This window comes from Stegodyphus dumicola, chromosome 10, assembly GCF_044657685.1.
Source record: "Stegodyphus dumicola isolate Sdum_Otavi_A_Nest chromosome 10, ASM4465768v1".
Lineage (NCBI taxonomy): Eukaryota > Metazoa > Arthropoda > Arachnida > Araneae > Eresidae > Stegodyphus > Stegodyphus dumicola.
Window position 1 is genome coordinate 117,408,533 of NC_140777.1, and position 25,401 is coordinate 117,433,933.

The 25,401-nt window shown below is 30.3% G+C and overlaps 1 protein-coding gene across 4 annotated transcripts in view; it reads right to left on the reverse strand.

Moving 5' to 3' along the window:
* Nucleotides 1-25,401, reverse strand: part of Prp4k (Pre-mRNA processing factor 4 kinase) — a 94,476-nt gene that overhangs the window by 56,908 nt on the left and 12,167 nt on the right. For all 4 annotated transcript variants that reach the window (XR_004757223.2, XR_004757222.2, XR_015043517.1 and 1 more), the window contains exons 2-4: nucleotides 20,977-21,570; nucleotides 11,679-12,512; nucleotides 5,769-5,876 (exon numbers count right to left, since the gene is read on the reverse strand). Coding sequence is in view for 1 of the 4 variants with exons in the window: in XM_035352900.2 (XP_035208791.2) it covers nucleotides 5,769-5,876; nucleotides 11,679-12,512; nucleotides 20,977-21,570 (1,536 nt within the window). In the remaining 3 variants the exon portion in view is untranslated. The remainder of the gene's footprint in view (nucleotides 1-5,768; nucleotides 5,877-11,678; nucleotides 12,513-20,976; nucleotides 21,571-25,401) is intronic.

Below are 25,401 nucleotides of genomic sequence, written 5' to 3' on the forward strand. Positions count from 1 at the left end.
AATTAAATTAGGTAAATAGGTAATCTTAGTCATTATGCATTTACCTGGCCACTATTAAATTTTATTTTTTAACCTTAATATGTAGAGATAATTTTTAAAGGTAAGCAGTTAGTTATGAATAATTAAATTAGGTAAATAGGTAATCTTAGTCATTATGCATTTACCTGGGCACTATTAAATTTTTATTTTTTAACAATATTTGTTAAAAAAGTCATTATGCATTTACCTGGCCACTATTAAATTTTTATTTTTTAACAATATTTGTTAAAAAAGCCCCGTTAAAATCAAAGTCTAAAACAAAATTGCAGTGTTTAAAATACATGTAATTTATGACACTGATTCTTAAACGATATTAGATTAATTACACATTAAAAGCTACAAAAAATTAATGTTTTGTAACAACAACACTTAACAAAATGTTTATCCGTCATTGTAATTTGAAGCCTTCCCAAACATTTTGGATACTTTATATTAAGCATCTTCTCTAACAATGAGAGATTTGTCTCAATATGCAAACCAATGTTCTCGCTAGTTTCTGTGGGCTTATCTCCCAACTTATCAACGTCTCCACAAAGTACCTATGAGGGTTTAATTGATCTGGTAAAAGTTAAATAGTCCCAAGTCCCAGACAGACGTGAAGCAAATTATCACTATGTCTGAAAGTAATTACAATATCAGACAAAGGTTTTAAAAGAATCTCTTATTTAAAAAGAACTTAGAACATAAAGGCATGTCCTGATGCTAACAAAATCAATTACAGCTCACGGTGATGTAATTAAATAAGAACAGTCAAATTCAAAATCAAAATGTGGACTAGTGGTCAAAGATTATACAATTTAATTTAAATTTAATCTGGCTCAGTAACTCTATCATTTGAGGAAATAGACATGGGAAATTATAGTAAAGACTGAAATCATAAACAGTTGGGTACTTTACATAATAATAACTGCACATATCTTTGAAGAAGAATTTTCTTTATGTATTCAGTTTCTTTCTTCAACACGTTTCTCTTTCATTTTAGAATTTTGGGATTTAATTAAGGATTTCTCTTATTCTAAAAAACACTAAATGCACTTAGAATGTATAGAAAAAGTGGCTAATTTTATTTCTTTAGTAATATGAATATTCAGAAAAAATATGAAACATATATGGTGAAGGCCGGTTACAGAGCTGGTGTGGCAGAATGTTTAGAATTTAGTGACACAGGGAACAACAAAATCTAGAAATGGCAAAACTCTTAGAATTTAGAGCAGACATTGGAAGCAGAATTTAAAAAGGCACTATGCAGCAGAATTTAGGATCCACAGAGATTGCTTTTTATGTATTTAGAAAGACAGTGTTTTATTATAGCTTTATTACTTTTGATAATAAATTTGAGATTTAAATTACAATAATTATGTTAAAAGTAAATTTGATACCACAGTAATATTTTTGCATTTAAAAGTGATAATTTATTATTCAATTTTTAAAATTTTGTTACATCAATAAGTAATACTAAATTCAAAAGTAAAAAAAGAATTATATTTGTGGAAAATCCCTAGTGCCTGCACTGTGTATCATTAAGACATATTAGATGAATCTTTTAAATTGTAAGTTATCAATTTCTTTATTAATAAAAAAACCCCTTTCCATACTGCCTGCCCAAACGATAAGGTTAGAAGCATTTTTGATATTTTCCATGCTTATGTCTAGTGAAAAGTAGAGAAAATAAAGGGAAGATAAACATGTTAAGAAAAAGATTCTAGTATCAGGAGTAAACCATTCAAATATTACGTTTTCATTGTTCTTCCAGACCTCCAGAAAATAATAAATTTATCACAAACTTTTTGTAAAACACATCCATTACGACATGTTGATACCATGGAGATACTTTTCATTTTGTCACATATTTCTCGAATCTTCTAGAATAGTGGGTCTATAAATCTTGCCTTCAAATCCTTCCAAACTTTCCAAGCTGCAATATCTAAAATCCCAAAGAAAAATTACCCCTACCAATTCTGTAACAGCAAAAAGCCAGAAATATTTTGGAAACAAAAAAGGAGGGAAAAAGTGTAAAATTAATTTTATAGAAAAAAACTCATGCATATTTTGAATACTTTGACTGAGACAATTACATGGGAAAACTCTTACCTTGAAAAATATTAAAAAGAAGACATTTTTAATTAATTACATAGCTAATTTTGCTTTTGCTAAAAGCTGTTTCGTTAATTAGGCTTTATAGCATTATGCCTTGTGTATTTTTCAGATTCAAAATATTGTATAATAAGTTGCCAAAATGAAACTTTATAATATGACAGTAAAAAACAAAAATGTTTTATTTTAATGTTATTTTTAAATATAATTTCAATATGTTACTATTATTTTAATGAAATTTATCAATGTTATGATGTTTTAAAAACAAATCGTCAACAAATTTTCAGATCTCAGAATTAAAAATTTTCTATAGAAACTGATCTTAAAATCGCCAAAATGTTGACAAGTCGCCAAATTTAGAACCGTTTAATAAAAGAATTCACATCTCCAAAAGCGTAAACTTGTTTAAGACCTCTTTATTAGGAAAAATGAATTTCCAAATGCTTATGTTTCACTTCTTGCTTAGAAACTCGAGTATCCCATCATTTATATTAGAAATAGAAACAAATTATAACCCATGAAAGCCATTCAAAAGATAACCATATACGTCAGTGAATCGCGAAAAATATTCCTGCAAAATGCAAATTCACACTTAAAATGGCAGTCATAAAAACAAACAGAAATTTCAGATGATTAAAATTAAGGACCTTCTGCTGATTTTGGCCAAAATTAAGGACTTTTAAGAACCAAAAATCGATTCCAAAAAATTTAAGGACTCTTAAGGACCTATGAACCCTGGAAACATAAGGACTTTTAAAGACCATATGAACCCTAATATAAGTTACTTTATTCAACTAAAATTTTACTACCTTCCTCCAAGGAGATAATATACTTAGTAACCCATTAGTAAATAAATTATTATTTTATTACTTTGCAGCTTTTGTGCAAGTATTAGAAAATTTATTATGATTAAATCATATATTTACTTCAATCTTGTATATATTTATTAATGGATTATTTAGAATATTATCTCCTTTGATAAAGGTAAGTAACCTGTAAGTATATTTAAAAATGAATCTTGAATTTTTTTTAAAATTTGAAACATCAAAACGAATCAAGAATAAATTGAAAATGGAAACTTTTAAAAAGGCATAATTAAAATTGAAAATTAGTTTACTTTTCAAGGGGAACAAACCAACCTCCGATAAATTAACAATAACTAATAAATGTGAAGGTGCTTCGTTTTTTCTCAAGTAAGAAATATTTTGCCAAAAAGGTATTTTAGTAAGATAAGTTTACGCTAAGTAAGAAGAGCTTAAATGAGACGAATTTAAGTAAAACCACTGTATAGAATTCAGTTAGGCAATTTATTATGATTAATTAAAATGTTTACTTATATATATATATTCAGAACTTATTGATCAACTTGGTCTAAGGCTTCAAAACACTTTTCCCTTGACAAGTTCTGTTTGAAGGACTAAACAAAGGAGATTAATAAAAAAAAGTTATTTTGTTTTGTTACGTTTAATATTCCATAATTTTTTTAAAAACGTTTTCTCTTTTCTCATATTAATTTTCAGTTAAAGATTACATTTTTGAAAGTTTCATTAATTTACATTTATTCAGTTTGGTAAATTTTTAACTGGAGAAGAAAGGTTAGACCTTCACATAGAAGGAAAAAAAAAATTAATAATTTTCGTCCACATTTACTTTTTGATATATATATATATTTCAAATACAGATACAGTCAAATACCGAAAATCCGCCAACTCCAGAAATCCGCGTTGCGTCCAAAATATAAACATTCAGTTTATAGGTTCCGGAAACTGCAACATGGAGTACCAAATATCGAAGAAAAAATATTTACCGAATAAATGACATCATAATTACCGAATAATAATGAGTCATAACGGAAATACCAAATTATTGACATCATGATACAAGTTTTTCCCCCTTCTAATTTGCATCGAGGTAAAAAAAGCAGACGATTCACGTTGTTGTATTTTCTGAGTTTTGTTTACTTCCCGAGATTGTTTAGTGAAGCCGTTTTTTTTTTTTAATCCAGATATTTTGTGGATAAATTAAGAATATTTTAAATTTCAGCGATTTTTAACACAATGACAGATAAGAAACATGCTCATGATTTTCTGCTTGCAACGCTGAAAAACGTAAAGACGTTGCATTGACGGTAATGCAAAAAGTGCAAATTCTGCAAAAGATGGAAGCAGGTGCTACTCCTCATTTCATCGCAGAATCGTACAGAATTGCGACACGATTGTGTATGATATACAGAAAAATAAAGAAAAGCTGTTGAAATTTTAAAGCAACAGTGATTTTAACACCGGAAATCTTTGCATGAGGCGAAATCGGCAAACCCCGATGCTGTGAACATACATAATACAATGAATAATATAATCAATTTATATATGTAATAATAATTTAATTAAATGTATCTAATACACCTTATTTATTTTGCACTTTTATTCTGAATATTATGAATTATCTTTTCTGTCCTGAAATCTGAAAAATTCTAAAATCTGCACAACCTCTGGTCCCAAGCTTTGCGGATTTCTAGACTTCTACTACATATTAAAAATAAAACCCATTAATATATATACAAAGACACCCAGACATATCACAAAGTAATAAAAACAGACAAAATCCTAAAAAATTATCCCTACCATTTCTGTAACAGCAAAAAATGTAAAATTAATTTTATGGAGAAAACTGATGCACATTCTGAGAATTCTGAGACAATTACAAGGGAAAAACTCTTACTGTGAAAAAATTAAAAAGAAAAAATTTTTAATTAATTACATAGCTAATTTTGCTTTTGCTAAGAGCTGCTTTGTAAATTGTGCTTTATAGTATTATACCTTGTTTATTTTTCAAATTAAAAACACTGTTTAAGTTGCCAAAACGAAACTTTATAATATGACAGTGAAAAATAAAATGTTTTATTTTAATGTTATTTTTCAAATATAATTTCAATACATTACCATTATTTTAATTAAGTTTATCAATGTTACGATGTTTTAAAAAAATCATCAAAAAATTCTCCGATCTTGGAATTAAAAAGTTTCTATAGAAACTGATCTTAAAATCATCAAATTTAGAACCATTTAATATATGAATTCACATCCCCCAAAGGGAAAAGTTTTTAAGAGCTCTCTATTAGAAAAAATAAATTTTGAAATGCTGATGTTTCACTTCTTTCTTAGAAACTTGAGTATCCCATCATTTATTTATATTAGAAATGGAAACAAATTATAACTCATGAACCTATTCAAAAGATAACCATATATACGTCAGTGAATCTCCAAAAATATTCCTCCAAAATGCTAATTTACACTCAAAATGGCAGTCGTAAAAACAGACAGAAATTTCAGATGATTAAAATTAAGGACCTTCTGCTGATTTGGGCAAAATTAAGGACTTTTATGGGCCAAAAATCAATTCCAAAAAATATAAGGACTGTACGAATCCTGTTGCTTATATACATACAAATATGCCCTTAATATAAAAAATTCTCTAAAACAAAAATAGATATAATTTAGTTTATCAAATAAACATTCATGCAATTGTAACTTAAAGATTATAAATTATACATAGTAAAGATTTAAAAAAAATCATGCTTGATTACACAGATTTTTCCAAGCTTTCAAAATAATTTCAGATAATGAAAATATACATACTGATCATCTGATGAATCTTCATGCTGTACTTTTTGCCCTTCAGATAAACTATCCTTGAATTTATCTTTTTCACTTCTCCTATGTTTTTGATCTTGATCAGCAGTGCCACTGAAAATAAAATCAGTTCATAGACAAGAGCTACTAGAATGCAAATACAACAGGGGGAAACCACTGTCTTTCATCATAAAAATACAATGGAGAAATAAATTCTTTCTTGGCCTTGAAGATGTAAACATTAGAAGAAATGCATTTGGGACTACAATAAAAGCTAAGCCATATATCAAACTAAAGTGCTTTGTGTAAAAGACAACATAAACTTAAATGATACAAAACTGCCATACAAGTAATATTTACAGGTTCTTAAATCAGAATTTAAACTTATTTAAAGGATCTAAAGCCACAAGATATATTTATAATATCAAGAAATAATCATTATTATATTTTAAGATATTCTTTATACAAGAAACAGTATACATGAATCATTAAGAAATTTTACAGAATTTATTACTAGACTTTAAATGAATTGGACATTTCTGATAATCTGTAATATATTATCTGATAAAACTATGAAGCATTTAACTATGCAAGACAATTAATTATAAAGACACCAATTTCACGTTTTTCAGCAGAATTATATTATGAAAAGTAAAAAAAGTGGGAGGGACGAAGAATTCATGAGAAAGATCACAAATACAGTATGTGAAATTTTCACTTTCATGTGTTAATAGTTTTATTACCCAGGAGAAATTATAAATCAATCACTTTTTTAAAAATATATACATACATAATTTAAAACTAAATTCAAATATATTCAGTATTGGGACAGTAGAACCAACAGGAATTAGTACAAAGCAATGCAGACAAATGACTGCATAACGTTGACAAAAGTGAAAAAAACTACTTAAGAATTAACCAAGATTTAAACACCCAAAAAGGTTTAACAATTAAATTAAAAACAAAATCAAAATTGAGAGCAATTTCAAAAAGCACCAGATAAGTTTAAAATGAAATTAACGAGCAAATAATCACTTCAAAAAAATTTTTAATAGCTGAAAAATATTGAATTAAAACATTGGACAAAATGCTTTAAAATTAATGTGAATAAAACAGAATAATTGGAATATTAATCTATTTAAAGGTGGCTAGCTACCTAACTTGAAGAAAGCAAAAATCAAACATAAAGCACAAGCTTAGAATTCAATTCTGGAAGGAAATGCAAATGAAAAAAAAATTACATAATAATGAAGTTGATAATTCTTCACCAGGAATAGTCATAAGAATTGTCAACAAAGCCACATTTCTGAATTATATCTAAACGAACTGAAAAAAAAAATTTAAAATTATTGATTTGTGTAAAATAAAAAAAATAAGCATTCATCAAGAAATAACCTGCCTAGTTAGGACTCTGGAAAAATCTACATTTTAAATTTAGAAATAATTACAATTTATAAACTGAAAGATGAGTAAATAGGTGAAGATAAAGACAATTAGTTCCAATTTCAAATGAAGGCAAAGATCTTTCAGAAACTTTTTATACATTTTAATATGCACATGTAATATTCATAACATCATTTTGTGTGACATTATTAGTTTTTAATTATGTTATGACAGTTATATATGCTTTAGTTATTGTTGAGATATTTGTAATTGCATTCTTATTAGTTAAAAAGAATTATAGCTTTCTCTCACGTTCCATGCATTCTGAAACTTAATCCTATTTTGTTTACATTTTCTTTATGTTATTTTTGATTGGTTGTTTTCTGGGTCTTGTTTGCGATTCCTTAAACCACAGTCTGCTGTAAAATTATATATATAACCTCTGTAAACCTTTTCCCGGTGTGCGTATTTCTTCTTTTTGCTCTGTAATAAATGTTTGTTTTTTGAACCACATGGTTTTAAATGTTTAACAGTTATAAAAAAAGTAAATCTGGCAAGAAGTTGAATTCATACTACCTACTTCTACCTTTGTAATTTCATCTATATGACTGTAAAATGTCCATATTTGATTAAAATTAGAAAGGGACTAAAAAAACTTTATACAAGTGATACATTTTTTAAAATTTAAGAAACAGGAAACTATAAAATTTAAAAATTCTGTTGGATATGAAAAGCATTTTGGAATATTTAAAAAATTTTTTATACATACTTTATAATTTAACACAATACTTTTAAACTTAATAATATTATTTATATTCTTAATGACTTTTAAAGAAAATACGAGATTTTTCAGATGTTTAATTCTATTTACGCCAGATAATAAAAACAGTACTATCTTACATAAAACACAATTATAATACTGAAAAAATAAAATATTTAACTATAAATAATAATTCATTTGAAACTAGCAATACTCAAGCTTCTTATCTCATCGATAACATCTGAATCCAGGTAAAAATGAAGATTATTTAACTGAACAGCATGCTGAAATTAAAACAAATGCTGATTTTTTTAAATTCTATTTAAACTCTCACATTTTTAGTAGTATGGAAAAATATTTAAATATTAAGGAAAAGAATAATACAAGATTTATTTTGACTGTGAATTCTAATGCACATATTTAATTACTGTATATTGGTGGCTAGTTAATTATTCCTGAAAAAAATTCACTAGTAATACTATAGCTGTTCGCACATTTTTTGGACAATTTTCATTGTATTTACAGAAATACTTCACCAAAATTTTTGTGTTTTGAATGTTCCATTCGATAATCCGTATTCTTCACTATCTCACTATCTTTCAATACCACAATTTCCAAGATAATAAAACTTTTCTAAGTAGCAGAAGAGATATTTTACCTATATATATTATTGACGTCTGAGCAATTTGCTTTTAAAAGGCCAAAAATCTGTGGATAATACATTAGGAGATTTAGTAGGGATATGAATGAAGAATATGGCCTTGATACAAGTTTTTTGTTCCATTTTTTCCAGGAAATTAACAGTAGATTTTGAAAGGTCACTGCTTGCTTTGTCTTGATGCATTTCTACTGATTGATCACACTGTGTGTAAAGAAAAGGTATTTCAAATTTGAAAATTGGGTATAAAATATGTTTCTGATAATATGTGGACTTGACCTTAACAGTTTTCTGCACTCTCTTTAATTTTTATTTGTCATTATATCAAAAACTAACAACATCATAAGTCTAGATCCATCTATTGCGACTGTTAAGTTAGAATACAGCGCCACCTATTGGATATGGAGAGAAGCATTCACTTGGCCATCTGGATTCGGTTAACATGCCAGAGCATGTAGATAATTACTGTCAATAAATTAGTTAGTTCTTTTGCTATACAGTTTACTTATTAATTTAGAATCATAGTACAGCGACAATATGTTTCCCTATTGCTTCTCACAGAGAATTTTGTAATATGTTCTACTTTCGGCGATATGTTGTGGATAAAGACAAGGCACATTATTATTATTATTATTATTATTATTTTTTTTTTTTTTTTTGCCTTGTTAAGATTCAAATCAGCATTAATCACTTTGTTTACAGCTGACACTGAGCATTTTAATGATTATGCAATGTCATTTGACTTTAAAGATTTTCTTTTAACATTAAAGTTCTTACCTTTGCAGCATTCGAAACACTCCATTTTCTCCTTAGATATATAGGCTGATCTTTACAATATGGTAACTGGTAGTTTGGCGACATTTTGGAGGCGATAAAGGTTACTACCTGGGACTTTGGTAATAATGTAAGCAGTACTCAGTTCCGATTACGCATTACTTTGTGTGAGGGAAATGAGAGATCATGGGATATGTCATGTGATATTAATGGACGAATTACGGTTCTTTAATCGGAAAAGGGGGGAAATCGGGAAAAAATCTGGAAATTTTGTATTTGGCTTTATTCTGTGTTGTGTGAAACAGTGTTCGTTAATTTTTGGATCCCATGGCCCTAACTAAAGTGAATTCGAAATGGGTATTTAGTGGGATTGAAAGGGGTAGTAATAAGTGTTTCTTTAAGGTTGTGCGAGATAGAAGTAAAGATGTTTTATTAAGTTTTTTATTTTACTTGGTACCTTGCTGTGAACTATAAGTATGATTTTAAAGATCCTGAAACAGAAATAAGAAAAGTTTATCGGACACGTAATCAAGATTCTGAAGAAGATTAGGTAAGTTAGTATTTTTAATTATTTGAGGATATTATTTTTATGCATTGTTCTAAATGTAAGGTGGAAGTAAAGTAATTTGCGTAAACGTGCATGGAAATAATTTAAATATTTGACAGTAAGTATTTGTAACCATTTGTAATGTTTGCGGTATGAATTAGTTAGTGACGTTTGTAATATAATAGATAATGTAGAAGTAAAAGTTTTTGGATATTTTATTTATTTTATACAGGGAAATGTTCATATTTGGAAAGGGTATATACTTTTTCGTGATCAGGTAATTTCATATGTGTTCTTTTTACCGGGTTTAAAGATTCAGAAAATTATTATGCATTTTCGTGAAATTTTTCTAATTTATGAGAAAAAAGCAGTGTACATGGATATAGTGAAGAGTGTGCGCAATGCCATTTTTGTGCAATTCTGGGATGTTTTTTTAAGTAAAAATAAGCCAATGTGTACATGGTTTAGTGATATTTTAATTAAATGATAGTTATTTTGTGAATTTTATGTTTGTAGGAATTTGGTATACGTTTTAGTTGAAGTAAACGTGCATGGAAATAATTTAAATATTTGACACTAAGTATTTGTAATGTTTGCGGAATGAATTAGTTGGTGACGTTTATAATATAATAGATAATTGAGAGGTAAAAGTTTTTGGATATTTTATTTATTTTATACGTGGAAATGTTCATATTTGGAAAGGGTATATACTTTTTCGCGATCAGGTAATTTCATATATGTTCTTTTTACCGGGTTTAAAGATTCAAAAAATTGTCATGTATTTTCGTGAAATTTTTCTAATTTACGAGAAAAAAGCAGTGTACATGGATATAGTGAACAGTGTGCGCAATGCCATTTTTGTGCAATTCTGGGATGTTTTTTTAAGTAAAAATAAGTCTATGTGTACATGGTTTATGTGTATGTGTTATTTTGAAAAACACGTAAGGAGTATGGTATTGTGCACTTTTTCCCAATTTTGCAGTGAATATTTGTCATGACGAAGCAGTTTTGTTAGATAAAATTTCTAGCATAAGTGTAATTCGGCTAGTAGATTGTTGGAAGAAGTGTTCAGTAGATAAAAAGAAAAGAAACATGTCTTTACTTCGTGAAAACAAAATGGCGGCGGGAAAAAAAAAATAGAGAGTTGCTGTAGGAGAGTTGGTCGCCAAATTACCATAATGTAAAGATCAACCTATATATATTTTGAAATATTCTTCTCATTGAAGCCAAAATTTGACATTTCCCCCCTTTCTTATTGACAATATTCTCTATTGCTGCTTTGTATACTGAAAACTTATTGCTTTCACAGCATTTTTTAATAACTAAATACGAATAATTTTCTTCGGAAAGAGCACAAACATAGCCTTCTGTCTAATGCTTCTTTAAAAGCACCATTTTGCATGAAAACAAAATTGTCAAAAAGCAGATGAAAATTTACACTTTAAAAAATATAGTTGCAGCTAAAAAAAAATTTTATTATAAAAAGTCATCTAAAAATTATGTGAACAGCTTCTGTAATAACAAATCTGCTTTAGACTATTTCCTTTCTCTTTCTTAACTTACCTACATTGAAATCTCTCTTGATAAATGTCCGCATCTAAAAGTGTACAAATATCCGCATGTACAAATATCAGTATTGAACACATATTTTTTTAAAGCAGACTTTCACAGAAGCCCAAACTCGTATGGAATGTAAGTGTTAGTTGTATTGTATTTTAGATGTCCTATTATGCATGCAAGATTAAATTTGCTTTTCAGTAATAATAAAATACCAAAATTTCTTTAAATACATACCTTGACCGAGATTTTCGATGGGGACTTCCTCTTGAAGCATTTGTAGGTCTCGTATTATCCCGAGACCGTCTTCGATCCCTATAAGATTTAGGACTACGTGATCTTCTATTCCTTTCAGGACTTCGTGATCTTCTGTTCCTTTCAGGACTTCGTGATCTTCTGTTCCTTTCAGGACTTCGTGATCTTCTGTTCCTTTCAGGACTTCGTGTTCTACTCCCACTTTGTCGATGGCTATTTGTTCGATCACTTGGATACCTTCTAGGTGAAACTGCACGACCCAAAGACCTTCTATGCGAGGTCCTGGAGTCTGATATATATCGTTCAGATGACCTACGTAAGCCCCTGGAATCTGATGCATAATGTTCTGGTGATCTGCGTGAAATTCTAGAATCTGAAGGGTAATGGTCAGGTGACCTACGCGACGTCCTGGAAACTGATATATAATGATCAGGTGATTTACGTGAAGTTCTGGAATCTGATACATAATGATCAGGTGATCTCCGCGAGGTCCGAAAATCTGAGACATAGTGTTCAGGAGATCTACGTGGCATGGGACTTCGAGATCTGATAGGACTTCTCATTCGTGGTTTTTCAGTATGTCTAGGATATGAAGCTCTGGGTGAAGGACTACGACGTGAATGTGATCTTGGGGGAGAAACCCAGCACCGTTCTTTACGGCGTGGTGATGGCAGTTTTCTCATTTCTGATCGATGGACAGGAGAGCGAATTCTTGTGCTAGTATGATGAGAAAGTTCATTCCTTGGAGGAGAATGAGGCCTTTTATGAGATTTTGGCGATTTTTCATGATTTTTTACTTCCATATAATCTTTTTCCCTACAAATATAATATGCAATTTTAATCTCCCAGAAATTACAAATATTAAATGACAAGAAAAAAATTTACTTTTGAGAAAAGTAAAAGGAATCTTTAACAGCTGCATATTCAATTTATAATCAAAGGAATGCCAAAGTTTAAAGATTAGACACTCAATAATATTTATAAATTAGTTAATATATCTGCATTATTGCTTAAAATTATTGCATTTCTCATTTTCATAAGCATGAAAGAAAATTGACAATATAAAAATATCACATTATCATCTAACACTATGAAGTATATATATGTTATATCAGATATATATATGAACCTCATTGTGATGTCTTTGAAGATGCTGTAGCTGTAGACTTTTCTTCAACACAGAATGTTCAGATAATCTTTATTTAAATACTATAAATAAATTCTGCAGAGACAGGCACAGCCAATGGTCTATAATTTCGAGCACATGTTTTTAAAATTAAGGATATACTTCCCTTTTTTAACAATTTATATTTAATCTGGCAAATTTCAAGCAAAAGACATGAATTAAAACATTTTATGATTACGCATAATTGCAGGCATTTGTTTGTAAAAAGTAAAAATATTACATATAAATGTATTATTTATGGTATTTAAGAATGCTATTACAAATGTAAAATGGGGGGGGGGGAAGACAATATTAGTCTCTAAAAATGTGCTTTACTACCACATTGTCTACAGCTATTGTTTATCCTCAGTTACAGTATGTTTGTTACACTTTAATCTGTGATTTTAGAAGCTAATGTGAAGTCTTGAAGAGAAACCAGTATAGGAGTCAGAAAGTTTCTTTTCAGGTTATCAAAGAATGGTAAATTAAATCATGATATCACTAAAATTATATATAGGATGAAGGCACAGAAAATAACAGAAAAGTACAAAACAGAAGGAATGGTCAAAAATAAAAGAGAAACAAAAGAAATCATGAGCACAAAGAGAAAAATACCAAAAGAAATCGTTGGATCCCAAAGCAAGTGCCTCTAAATTTGGTGTAGAAAATTTTGCTATCAATGATGGATATATTTGTGGCCAAACACTCTGAAATGTTTTCAGAAAAAATATTATATTATAATATTTTTTCTGGTTAATGGTAGTTAACCAGAAATATAGTTTCTGGTTAATGGTGGTTATAATGGTAGAGTAGCCAGAATGAAACTGCACATAAGTTTACAAAATTGAAGAAAGTGTTTAAAATTTGCTAAATCAAAATTAAAGACAAAGCTTTTGGGAAAAGGTCATTTTCAAGGTCTTATAACTAGAAATTGTTTACAACTGAAAAACTCATCCCAAAATGTTTAGCAGGTACATAACATAAAAGTATCAAAATTATATATACAGACTGACATGCCACTAGTGTTCACTAGTGAACACGATGCTTTTAATGTACACATATTTGTCCCATCTCTGCATTGGCAACAAACATGTTTATAGTTACTGATCTGTACATATGTATTTCTATTAGCACTGCTTCTAAAATTAAATAAATAAATAATTAAAAAAAAAAAAAAAAACACACCTGAGAGCTTTCAGATTTTAAATTACACCCAAAGTGGCACTTTTTTTAATGCTTTCCATGCCACCTTTATTTATTAAATATCATGTTCTTTGCACTTTGTTAAATCGTACTTCTTCTGCAATGTTGTTCCTAATTTCAGCCATTAGAGTTACTGAATTTCGATTGGGAACCTTTCAGATGAAACACTCGTTAGTCTCTCTGCAGAGTCCTCCAAATATTTATTGTTCTAGAAGAATACGACCAATGGCTTTGAGCTTTGTAAAAAGGCTCTCATCTACCTCTACAATTTTGTTCGGACCTCCTACTTGTTTCAAATCATGTTGTAGAAGGCTACGTGTTATTTCTATAATCAATAGTTCTATTTGGGAGAGCTTTCGATTTGTATATTCGATTCAAATCACTACTTCAATTAAGTCTTAATGACTTTTATTTACACAGACCTTTTATATTACAATATATACATACTTTGAGATTATTTTCAAATCAAAAGATGGGGATTATCCCCCCTTCGTATCAAATTCTATCGAGAGAAACTGAGTGAGCGGCTGCTCTTTTCTATATTCTTTTTTTGACTCCTCGTTGCCACCGGCAGAAGAGAAACTTTCGCTCATTTCGCGTTCGAGTTGTAACACTACGAGTGCGCAGTTCTCTCATATAATTGTTCCAATCAACAATTGTCTTTCCTGTTGAATGCAGCTGTTTTTCTCCTCATTCAATTGATGTTAATTCTTGCTACCAGCAGTAAATAAACCGGAGGGCAGTCAGAAACAGGAGTTTTGAGCCCTCCAACCATGTGCCTTTTTCAAATAGCTACTGGTTTATTACCTCCTTTACATTGCACTGCCATTGCTTATCAGTCTTGATATACAACGCCATATCATGGCCATTAACACAGATTTTCTTAGAAGAAATGATTTCATATATATATATATATATATGAAACATGCCACTGACTCTCTTTGTTGCTAGTTAATTCTCAAATTCGAATCCTTTTGCAGCAGAGTAAAAAAAAAGCAGTATATTTCAATAAGCTAAAGACAATTAACTCGCATAGTTAATGATTACACAGTTATTTGAGTAGAAGTTGCCTTTTGGCGGTAATATTGGGTTCGGCGAAAATGGTTGACGGGATAATCCCAAAGTACCGTTTCCTCATATATTAAACCTTCTTTTGCTTTGCTAATTCACTAACGCTTTTCTGCCACCGTACTCTCCTGACCTTTAGTATGATAATCACGTATTCGTACCTCGGACTGAACTACCAGTGTTCAGCGACTTTACCACTCAGCCGCTGGTGGGCACTGAATAGAAAAGGCAAATGGAATTGAGAAGCTTGCTTTCAATGATAGTATAATGAACCACATAATGTATTTAGATATATTAAAAAAGAAAAATTCTATCACTTCAGGCATGGTGAAAATTCCATATTTCAGAAAGTCAATCATCCTAAAAGTATGGTGCTTAATGTGAAAATGTGGTACATGGTATCTTTACATTGTTAAGAAGTGACTACATATTTCCTTCCTAGTCCCTAGACCAGGGATGGCAAACCCACGGCATGCGAAGACTTGTTGAAAAATTAAGATTTGAAAAAATAACAATGTGTGTATCAACTCCATCAATAGATACACATATAAAGACATTACAATAAATACCCCGTAACTTTGAATTTTGGTTTAGGTTTATTTCACTACAGCGCCACTCTAACACTATTGTTGTAAGTTTGGATCAGCACGTTTGTGAACAAACGTTTTCGATTATGAACCTAATAAAATCAATATATCATTCAAGATTTACTGATATGCATCTAAAGCACCTAACTCTGTTGGCATCTTCAAGAACTAATCCTAATATGGTAAAAAAAAAACCTGCATATTCAAGAACCACATTAAGTAATGACTGCTTAATAACTACTTTCAATTAAATGTTTCATATTATTCATTTTTATTTTATACATAACCTAATTGACTGAACATTTAAAAATATTTCATTAACAAAAAAATTCTAGTTTGTATGTTGGTTTTATTTATATTATTTTTTAAATGTTCACTATTCAGACTTGCATAAAAATCCATAATTAGCTTATAAACCTTAACTTTTTTTTAGATAGTGCACTCTTTCCAAAAAGGTTGGCCACCCCTGCCCTAGACATCAATATCAGCGAAAATATGGGGTCCACACTAGAAATATCTCTGCAGCGAAATAAAAAATCAAGCAGTGATCATTTGAAAGGTTTTCCACAAGAAGAATGGAACAAAATACAACTAAAAATTTAGTCACGTCTCGGCTACAATGTTTGTAATAATAACGGCATGCAATGAAATACCGACTATTCCATATTTATTAAAAATTCCTAAGGTTTCACAGAAAATTCTAATTTTTTTAAAACAAAAATTTGCTAATATTTAAATTTCAAGGATTTTTTTTTTTTTTTTTTTGCAGTTTCCTGTATTTTTGTCAGAAGTAAATTAATCATTAAATGTATGAAATAAAAATATCTTTGTACTTATTAGTAAATATTCATTTGCATGTAAAAAAAAACATTTATCAATAAAAAGTAGGGTCCATGCTTTTTGAGTCGCTATTTACAGTATTACAGTTAATGATTAAGGTGGTTTGGGAGGTGAGTTTGTAAGTTACATATTAAATCAGAGAAGGCAATATTACAAGATGAAATATTTCAGACAAATTTTACAAGTAAACCAAGGTTAGGTAATTCATCTTTATATCCCAGATAACACATTGTATGCGATGTTGGGTGGCAAAAACATAACATTGCGTTTTCTAATTTTAAATCTTCAGATCTGCTTCATAAAAAATTATGTAATGGGCTAATTAATTTCAGCCCATTACATATTTTTTTTCTCACAGGCCTGAATTTCATATTTAAATTTAGACCTTTAAAACAGCCATTACTTTGATATTACGGTTAATTGGGTGCCGATTATGAGAGTTTTTAATGCAAAACATTTAACACTACAAATCTGTCCTAAAAATTAAATGTACTGAATATGAAGTAATAAATAATGCAGAATTGCATTACTTGAGAGGAAAGTACAAAAGAAGACAATTTTAAAACTAATTTGCATTCATATTTTTGCATTTACAGGGAAAACAACCCTTCAAAAAGTACATAAATCAGTCCAACACCTAATTCTTAAATTCCCTAATTTACAATACATTTGATAAATGGAAATAAAATTACTAATATGAGGAAAGCCAACTGATTTAGTGGAGCATAAATTTCAACAAATTCATGTGCATTGGAATAATGGAATAACGCATTTAATCTGTCACAAGCTGTTTCATTAAAATTAAAATCTAAGCAACTGTGTAGCATCTGTAATTAAATAACAACCAACAAAATTATAGTACAGTAAGACCCCACTTAACGCTCTTTTATTTGAATTGTAGATTCCCCGAAATTGCACGCAGCATTAGGCCAAAGAATGTCTATGTAAAGAAGGAAAGGTGGAAGAACATTGACCAGATCTAAGCAAGTGGGGTGACACTGGACACTCTGTCAATATGAATGAAATAGTGGAATTAGTGAAACATACTGGTTTAGATGAGGTAAATGTGGAAGACGTCGAAGAAATAGTGCAAGAAACAGCAACAAGTCTTTCTAATTAAGAGCTCAAGGAATCAGTGGACCAAGAACAACACAAAAATATTTAAAGTAGTGATTCTGAAGAAGAGTAAAAAGAACTAAAATGTTTTTAAAAACCAGTTTGAGCACCATAACAGAAATTATAGACCAATTTATTGAAAATGACCCAAATTTTGACAGGAGTTCAAAGGCAAGACAGAGTGCTATGGTGCCCCTATCCACTTAACAAACTCTTACAGTTGGAAATACAGAAGAGACTTAATGATCTGAAATGTAAACATACTGACTTTTTTATTTATTTACTTTTATATGTATATTTGTTTATTATGTTTCTATATTTTTAAGAAATAAATTTTTGTTTTATTGTTATAAAAACATAATAAATTTAATGTTAAAATACCTGACCAATTTTCTATCTATCTTCTCCTAACCCCATTATTTACATGATGAAATAGCTTTGTTTAATGCTGTTTCATATTACACTCTTTACTTTGATGGAACGTATACCCTGCATTAAGCAGGGTCTTACTGTACTTTCTGGTTATGCACCTGCCACACTTTTTGGGACTTGTGAGAGAGAAGCTAACACTGCCAAGACCCAATAACAGAATCTTCTCGGATATCATTGTGTGTGCATATCTAAAAACTATTCTTATAACTAGAAATTGTTTACAACTGAAAAAACCGTCCCAAAATGTTTAGCAGGTATATAACAGAAAAGTATAAAAATTATATATATAAATTTTTGTTTTATTGTTATAAAAAATATAATTAATAAATTTAATGGTAAAATACCTGACAAATTTTCTACCTATCTTCTCCTAACCCCATTATTTACATAATGAAATAACCTCGTTTAATGCTGTTTCATATTACGCTCTTACTTTAATGGAACGTACACCTCGCATTAAGCAGGGTCTTACTGTACTTTCTGGTTATGTACCTGCCATACTTTTTGGGACTGCCAAGACCCAATAACAAAATCTTCTCAGATATCATTGTGTGTGCATATCTAAAAACTATTCTTATAACTAGAAATTGTTTACAACTGAAAAACTCATCCCAAAATGTTTAGCAGGTACATAACATAAAAGTATCAAAATTATATATACAGACTGACATGCCACTAGTGTTCACTAGTGAACATGATGCTTTTAATGTACACATATTTGTCCCATCTCTGCATTGGCAACAAACATGTTTATAGTTACTGATCTGTACATATGTATTTCTATTAGCACTGCTTCTAAAATTAAATAAATAAATAAATAAAAAAAAAAAACTGAGAGCTTTCAGATTTTATATTACACCCAAAGTGGCACTTTTTTTAATGCTTTCCATGCCACCTTTATTTATTAAATATCATGTTCTTTGCACTTTGTTAAATCGTACTTCTTCTGCAATGTTGTTCCTAATTTCAGCCATTAGAGTTACTGAATTTCGATTGGGAACCTTTCAGATGAAACACTCGTTAGTCTCTCTGCAGAGTCCTCCAAATATTTATTGTTCTAGAAGAATACGACCAATGGCTTTGAGCTTTGTAAAAAGGCTCTCATCTACCTCTACAATTTTGTTCGGACCTCCTACTTGTTTCAAATCATGTTGTAGAAGGCTACGTGTTATTTCTATAATCAATAGTTCTATTTGGGAGAGCTTTCGATTTGTATATTCGATTCAAATCACTACTTCAATTAAGTTTTAATGACTTTTATTTACACAGACCTTTTATATTACAATATATACATACTTTGAGATTATTTTCAAATCAAAAGATGGGGATTATCCCCCCTTCGTATCAAATTCTACCGAGAGAAACTGAGTGAGCGGCTGCTCTTTTCTATATTCTTTTTTTTTTTTGACTCCTCGTTGCCACTGGCAGAAGAGAAACTTTCGCTCATTTCGCGTTCGAGTTGTAACACTACGAGTGCGCAGTTCTCTCATATAATTGTTCCAATCAACAATTGTCTTTCCTGTTGAATGCAGCTGTTTTTCTCCTCATTCAATTGATGTTAATTCTTGCTACCAGCAGTAAATAAACCGGAGGGCAGTCAGAAACAGGAGTTTTGAGCCCTCCAACCATGTGCCTTTTTCAAATAGCTACTGGTTTATTACCTCCTTTACATTGCACTGCCATTGCTTATCAGTCTTGATATACAACGCCATATCATGGCCATTAACACAGATTTTCTTAGAAGAAATGATTTCATATATATATATATATATATGAAACATGCCACTGACTCTCTTTGTTGCTAGTTAATTCTCAAATTCGAATCCTTTTGCAGCAGAGTAAAAAAAAAGCAGTATATTTCAATAAGCTAAAGACAATTAACTCGCATAGTTAATGATTACACAGTTATTTGAGTAGAAGTTGCCTTTTGGCGGTAATATAGGGTTCGGTGAAAATGGTTGACGGGATAATCCCAAAGTACCCTTTCCTCATATATTAAACCTTCTTTTGCTTTGCTAATTCACTAACGCTTTTCTGCCACCCTACTCTCCTGACCTTTATTTTGAAGGGGGAGTATATGTAAGATATAAGAAAATATGATAGCTGTTTTAAAAATAACTGGCGACCTCAAAAGTAATGATTCTAGATTTGGTGCTCTCCCAAATTCGAGATCCTTCTATGTTATGTAACAACCTATCATTAACCAATCATAGCTTGTCTCTATAATTACATCAGGCTTAGTATAAACACTCTTGGCCATTCTTCTCCTAGCTTCCACCATGCTGCTTTGCTTCCCCATCTAAAATGCTTGTACCTTATTTTAAAAAACCAATACACATAGCAATTTATCCTATTTAATTATTATTGAATAAGTGTCTGACAAACTAATTAGATATGTGTGAAAATAAAGATTGGTGCTTTATCAAAATCCAATTCGTTATCTTAATTTATGCCTCAAGTCATCACTGTTACCAAAAGCTGTTAAGAGTTTCAGTGTCTCCTTCTACACATTAAAAATATGACATATATGTATGTAAACATCTTAAAACAATGCTTCTAATTTTATTCAACATAAAAATAGGTTACATATTATGAAAATAACAAAATACTTAGATGGAAAATAAGATGTATAGTTAACCCCTTAATGCACTCTACCAAGTTGTTTCGAGTATAGTGAACTTAAGTAATTTCATGCACCCACGTAAATACATTCAATAATTTTTTTCAGATATGAATATAACAGTATATATACATATATCCACTATAATTTTGACTTAAAGTAAAGAAGTTGATTTAAAATAATTAAAACAGTTACACTAAAATAACCAAATTGAGAATTTCTACTGTGATCACTTAATAAAATACAAACCTTTTATGACTTGAAATTTTTTCTATGCTAAGATCACGTAAAGCTGCACTATGTTTTGATACACTACTTGCATGCTTCCCATCATGATTTTCTTTCAAGCTTTTAGACTCTTTATGAACATTTTTTCGTTTTAATTCCCCTCTGTCATTTTCTTTATCATGTTTACGGTGGCTTGATATTTCTTTACGTGGAACGTCTTTTATACAAACAATTCTACTAGCAGTAGACTCAGAATCATGTCTTTCTACAGTAGTTTCAATATGAAGAGGACTGTTCTCATCTGAACTACCATATTCAACAGAAACAAGAGAAGCTTGCTGCTGAACAACCGCATCAACTTTAGCTAACTTTGCCTCAATTAAAGCCTTTTGCTTCTCTAATTCCTCAAGGCCCATGCTATTCACTTCTTTTTTCTCTATATGAGTACGATGTTTATGTTTTACATGGATTTCACTACTTTTCTTAGGTTTATGAGATGAATGTTTATGTTTATGCTTGTGCTTGTGATGCTTCTTCTTTTTCTTTTTACTCCCACTATTATCTGACGCTTTTCTTTTTAACACTGGCTTTTCTTCATCAGATTCAGAATCACTACTGAAAATTGAAAAAGACATATGTTAAATTTACAATACAATAAAATGCAGATAAGAAACAATTTCACTACAACTTATAGTAGAATTACAGAAAATAAAAGACAATATCTTTGGAGTACACATAATCAGTCTCTACTTCTAAATTAAGCAGTCAACGCACTTAGTCATCAAAACTGGAAAATTTAACTTGTAATCTGCAAATTTCAAATGTCACCACAGCTTTGCTTACTAAATATTTGCCAATGAAATTAAACAAAACATTCTTCTGAATGCACTGGGGGGGGGAACCACAAACCACTGGTAAAATCCTAGTATACGGTGTCTTGGCACGATTTTGAAAATTGTCGGCAACCCCAAAATGACTCATTTCAAACATCATAACGTTGCCAAATCCCATGTGTACCATGTGCTAGAATTAAATCAAAGAACCTATTTTAAAAATCCCTTTTTTCATCTTACCCATCGCCGCGGCACGCAATGAACTGGAAGTTGATCTGTCAGCACTATCCTTATCTTAAGGGCAGATGTTTTTATTTTATTTGGCTTACAATTCCTTACTAAATGTAGTATTTCATCTCGATGTACTCCGTCTTTGATATGATTTAAATCACTCGTCATTATAAATATCACGAATACAGATCAAATAGTTTTCTGGTTGCAATTTTCTAATTTCCACTATGCGTAATGTATGCTTTATGCATGCGCGCTTTGAAAAAAATGTTTAATAAAGTAAACAAATAAATATTAAGCTTTTTTTTTTTGTAAAGTTTGATACCCTTTAGATCATAATTGCTCTTTATTTTATAAATTATGGTTTCATATTTTAAATTTTATAATTTCTGCATGCCATCTTACCAGATTTAAACTGATGATCTATAATCCCGAAAAACTGATAATCCGGAATCGCTGAAGTCCCGACGAGTCTGGATTAAAGACTTTTGTGTGTATTATGAATACATCTCTTGCTAAGTAACTGTAAAGAATTACAGTTAAATCACAGGGTCTCCAACATTACTCCATCAATTCTTTTGAGATCTTTTGCTCATAACACTTTGCTTTCATACTTAGAGAATATCTCATTTACCGTGAACCTCCAAGCAATGCAGTTTAGCACCAATTTTGGATAAGCATGATGTAACAACACATTCATCACATCTACACTTTTGTTTGATGGAACCTCGGTTCATTCTTAAAAAAGGCATGTTGTTTTTTGAACAAGGATTTAAATTATCTGTTATTGCTGCATTTTTTCCTTGCGTTTTGGAGAAAACAAAATACTAACATTTGGGAGCTGTATTTTACAGAAGACTGCAAAACAGTAGATTTCAAAGTTATGGGTTCCTGCCATTAAGAAAAACATGTATTAATGGGCATGATATGGTGAGCTGAATATGCTGCCAAAACAGTAATAGATCAGAGCAATTACCTACTGGAAGCTTGTACTCATTTTAAATACAGCATTTGGTAAATTCAGGAGACCCTAACAAAATAACAAAAACTGTAGAAGCCTTTTTATGAAGCAGGTCAAATACTAGTTAATTAAAGAGGCATCAGTTCCTTTAGAACTCTGCAAGAACATCTGGCACAATTTTGGCAGGATCTCTGCTAAATTTCATAGCTTGGTTTTAGCCAACTTTCAGGATCCATGGCATAATACATAAGCACTATTATCCTAATGTTTAACTATTTGGAATCAGAATGCATGCAAATTTGTTCAAGTTATTTTAGCACCCCAAAGGCTTAAAGACAGGATTTCTTTCACAAAAGGTCTTCACGTCTTTCTAATGCTATTATTCACCTTGTATGAAGTTTAGACAGTTATTTGTACAGCTATAATTATAACTGTACATTCTGGATCATAAAAATGTATGCCAGTGATGCAAATTTTTGTCCTTACGTATTAATGCAACTACTTTGGTGTAAACTGGCCTTTTTACAGATGAGAACGAATCATAATCACAATTCATTTCAGTTGCAAAAATTTATTGGTTACACACATAAATATATATATACATGTGTGTGTGATTTATTCTGAATATATATATATATATATATATATATATATATATATATATATATATATTCAGTACAAAGTTCAAAATCTGAATAATCTAAAATCCGAATCACCAGCAATTTTTTTTAATGCTTGCAAATTTGATAATTTTTCATCATAAAACATATTAGGAATCCTAATTCTTAATTTCTCTAAGGCACAGATGCCAACCTGGTAAATTATTATTTACTATTTTTTGCTTTCATCACTGCATGACTATCATTATATCACAGTTTGAGAACTGACTAACAGAGCTATGTATATATTTTTAATATTAGTGACGGAATATCAAAGTGCATGGTAACATTTTGACATTACGCTTGGCGATGACTACAGAACTCTGCTGTGAAGTATTGAGTATACTGATGAGGAGAAATTTTTTTCCATATGCAAAAAATAGATTTTGTAAATGATAGTTATAGACCAAAAGATTATATTTAGTGTTGCTTGAATTGAAGTAACTGATCTGTTACTCAGTTATGTCCAGAACCAGTGCCACACCTAGTACGGCTGTACCTTGCAGCAAGAATTTAGGGAGGGCATGGATGCAAAATCCAAGGGCAGTAAAATACGTAGAATTTAGGGAGGCACCTGGCAGAATTTCAGAACCGCACAAAATGTATGGGGCCACAAAATGTTATATTACTCCCCAAAATATGTAATTTTACTTAAGAGCTGATTTTTATTATTTTTGGTTTGGTAGCAATATAGTGGCAATTGCTTCAACAACAGATTCAAAACTAATGTTCCCTTTAGCAGTTTTGCAGCATATATGTATTCATGCAGAAGTTTTACTGCAATTTCTTTTATTGCCTAACTGAAGGATTGTTATTAGCATGGTTGTGAGAGTTTGGGACATTCTGAAAATTTGGGAACTTTACTAAAGTGGCTAAATTAATACAAAATAATCCAAATTTTAGGATATGGCTTATGCAACTTATGAAAGAACTGGACATGGTTAAATTGGTTAGAGTAAAATGAAGGGTGCCCTTTGGATTGTCGCTAAGTTGTTATTTCATTCATGGTAACCTGAGTAGCTGAATGTTATGGAAACTCTGACATAATTGGTTGCGTGACTGCGGTAAATTTTAATGATGGGATGGATTTTGGTATGTTGTTACTTTGTGGTTTACACGGTAAAATGGCTGAATGTTGCAAGATTGATTTGAAGTTTGTACGATTTCGAATGAAAGAGAAAGAAAGCATTGACTAGTGTGTAAATGAGGTTTACTTAGTTGCCATTATGTGTGTCCTGTTTGTAGGAAGGAAATGCATATGGTCAAATGTAAGAGATATTTTTGAATCTTGATTTTGTGAATTTATGTAGCGATGTCAATAAACAGATTCTAGTTCAAATAATTTTAGGAAGTTTCTGGATGCTGTTAAAGAATTTTGTTTGACTGAGGACACGGAAATTTGCAAATAAGGTAAGTGGATATTTCCTAAGATGAATTTCCTTTTTTATGTTATTTCATTGTTTAATTTAAAATGTAGTTTACTGAGATTATATATTTTTTGTCGGCTGTTCCTTTGACTTTGAATTGCACAAACTCAGTGCCCATGTACTGCAAAAAATTGCCAATCCATAAATATATTTTTACCGTTAAGTTTCATAGATTCCAATACGTGGAGCACGCACTATTAGTGGCTATATATGTCAAACAATGATTGACAGAAATTCAGTGCTATGATTTGAGTAAACTTAGTTAAAATATCAGTTTTCCAACATTTGACTGTACAGACAATTATGATTATCAGGCTTAACTACGCTCAGACGGA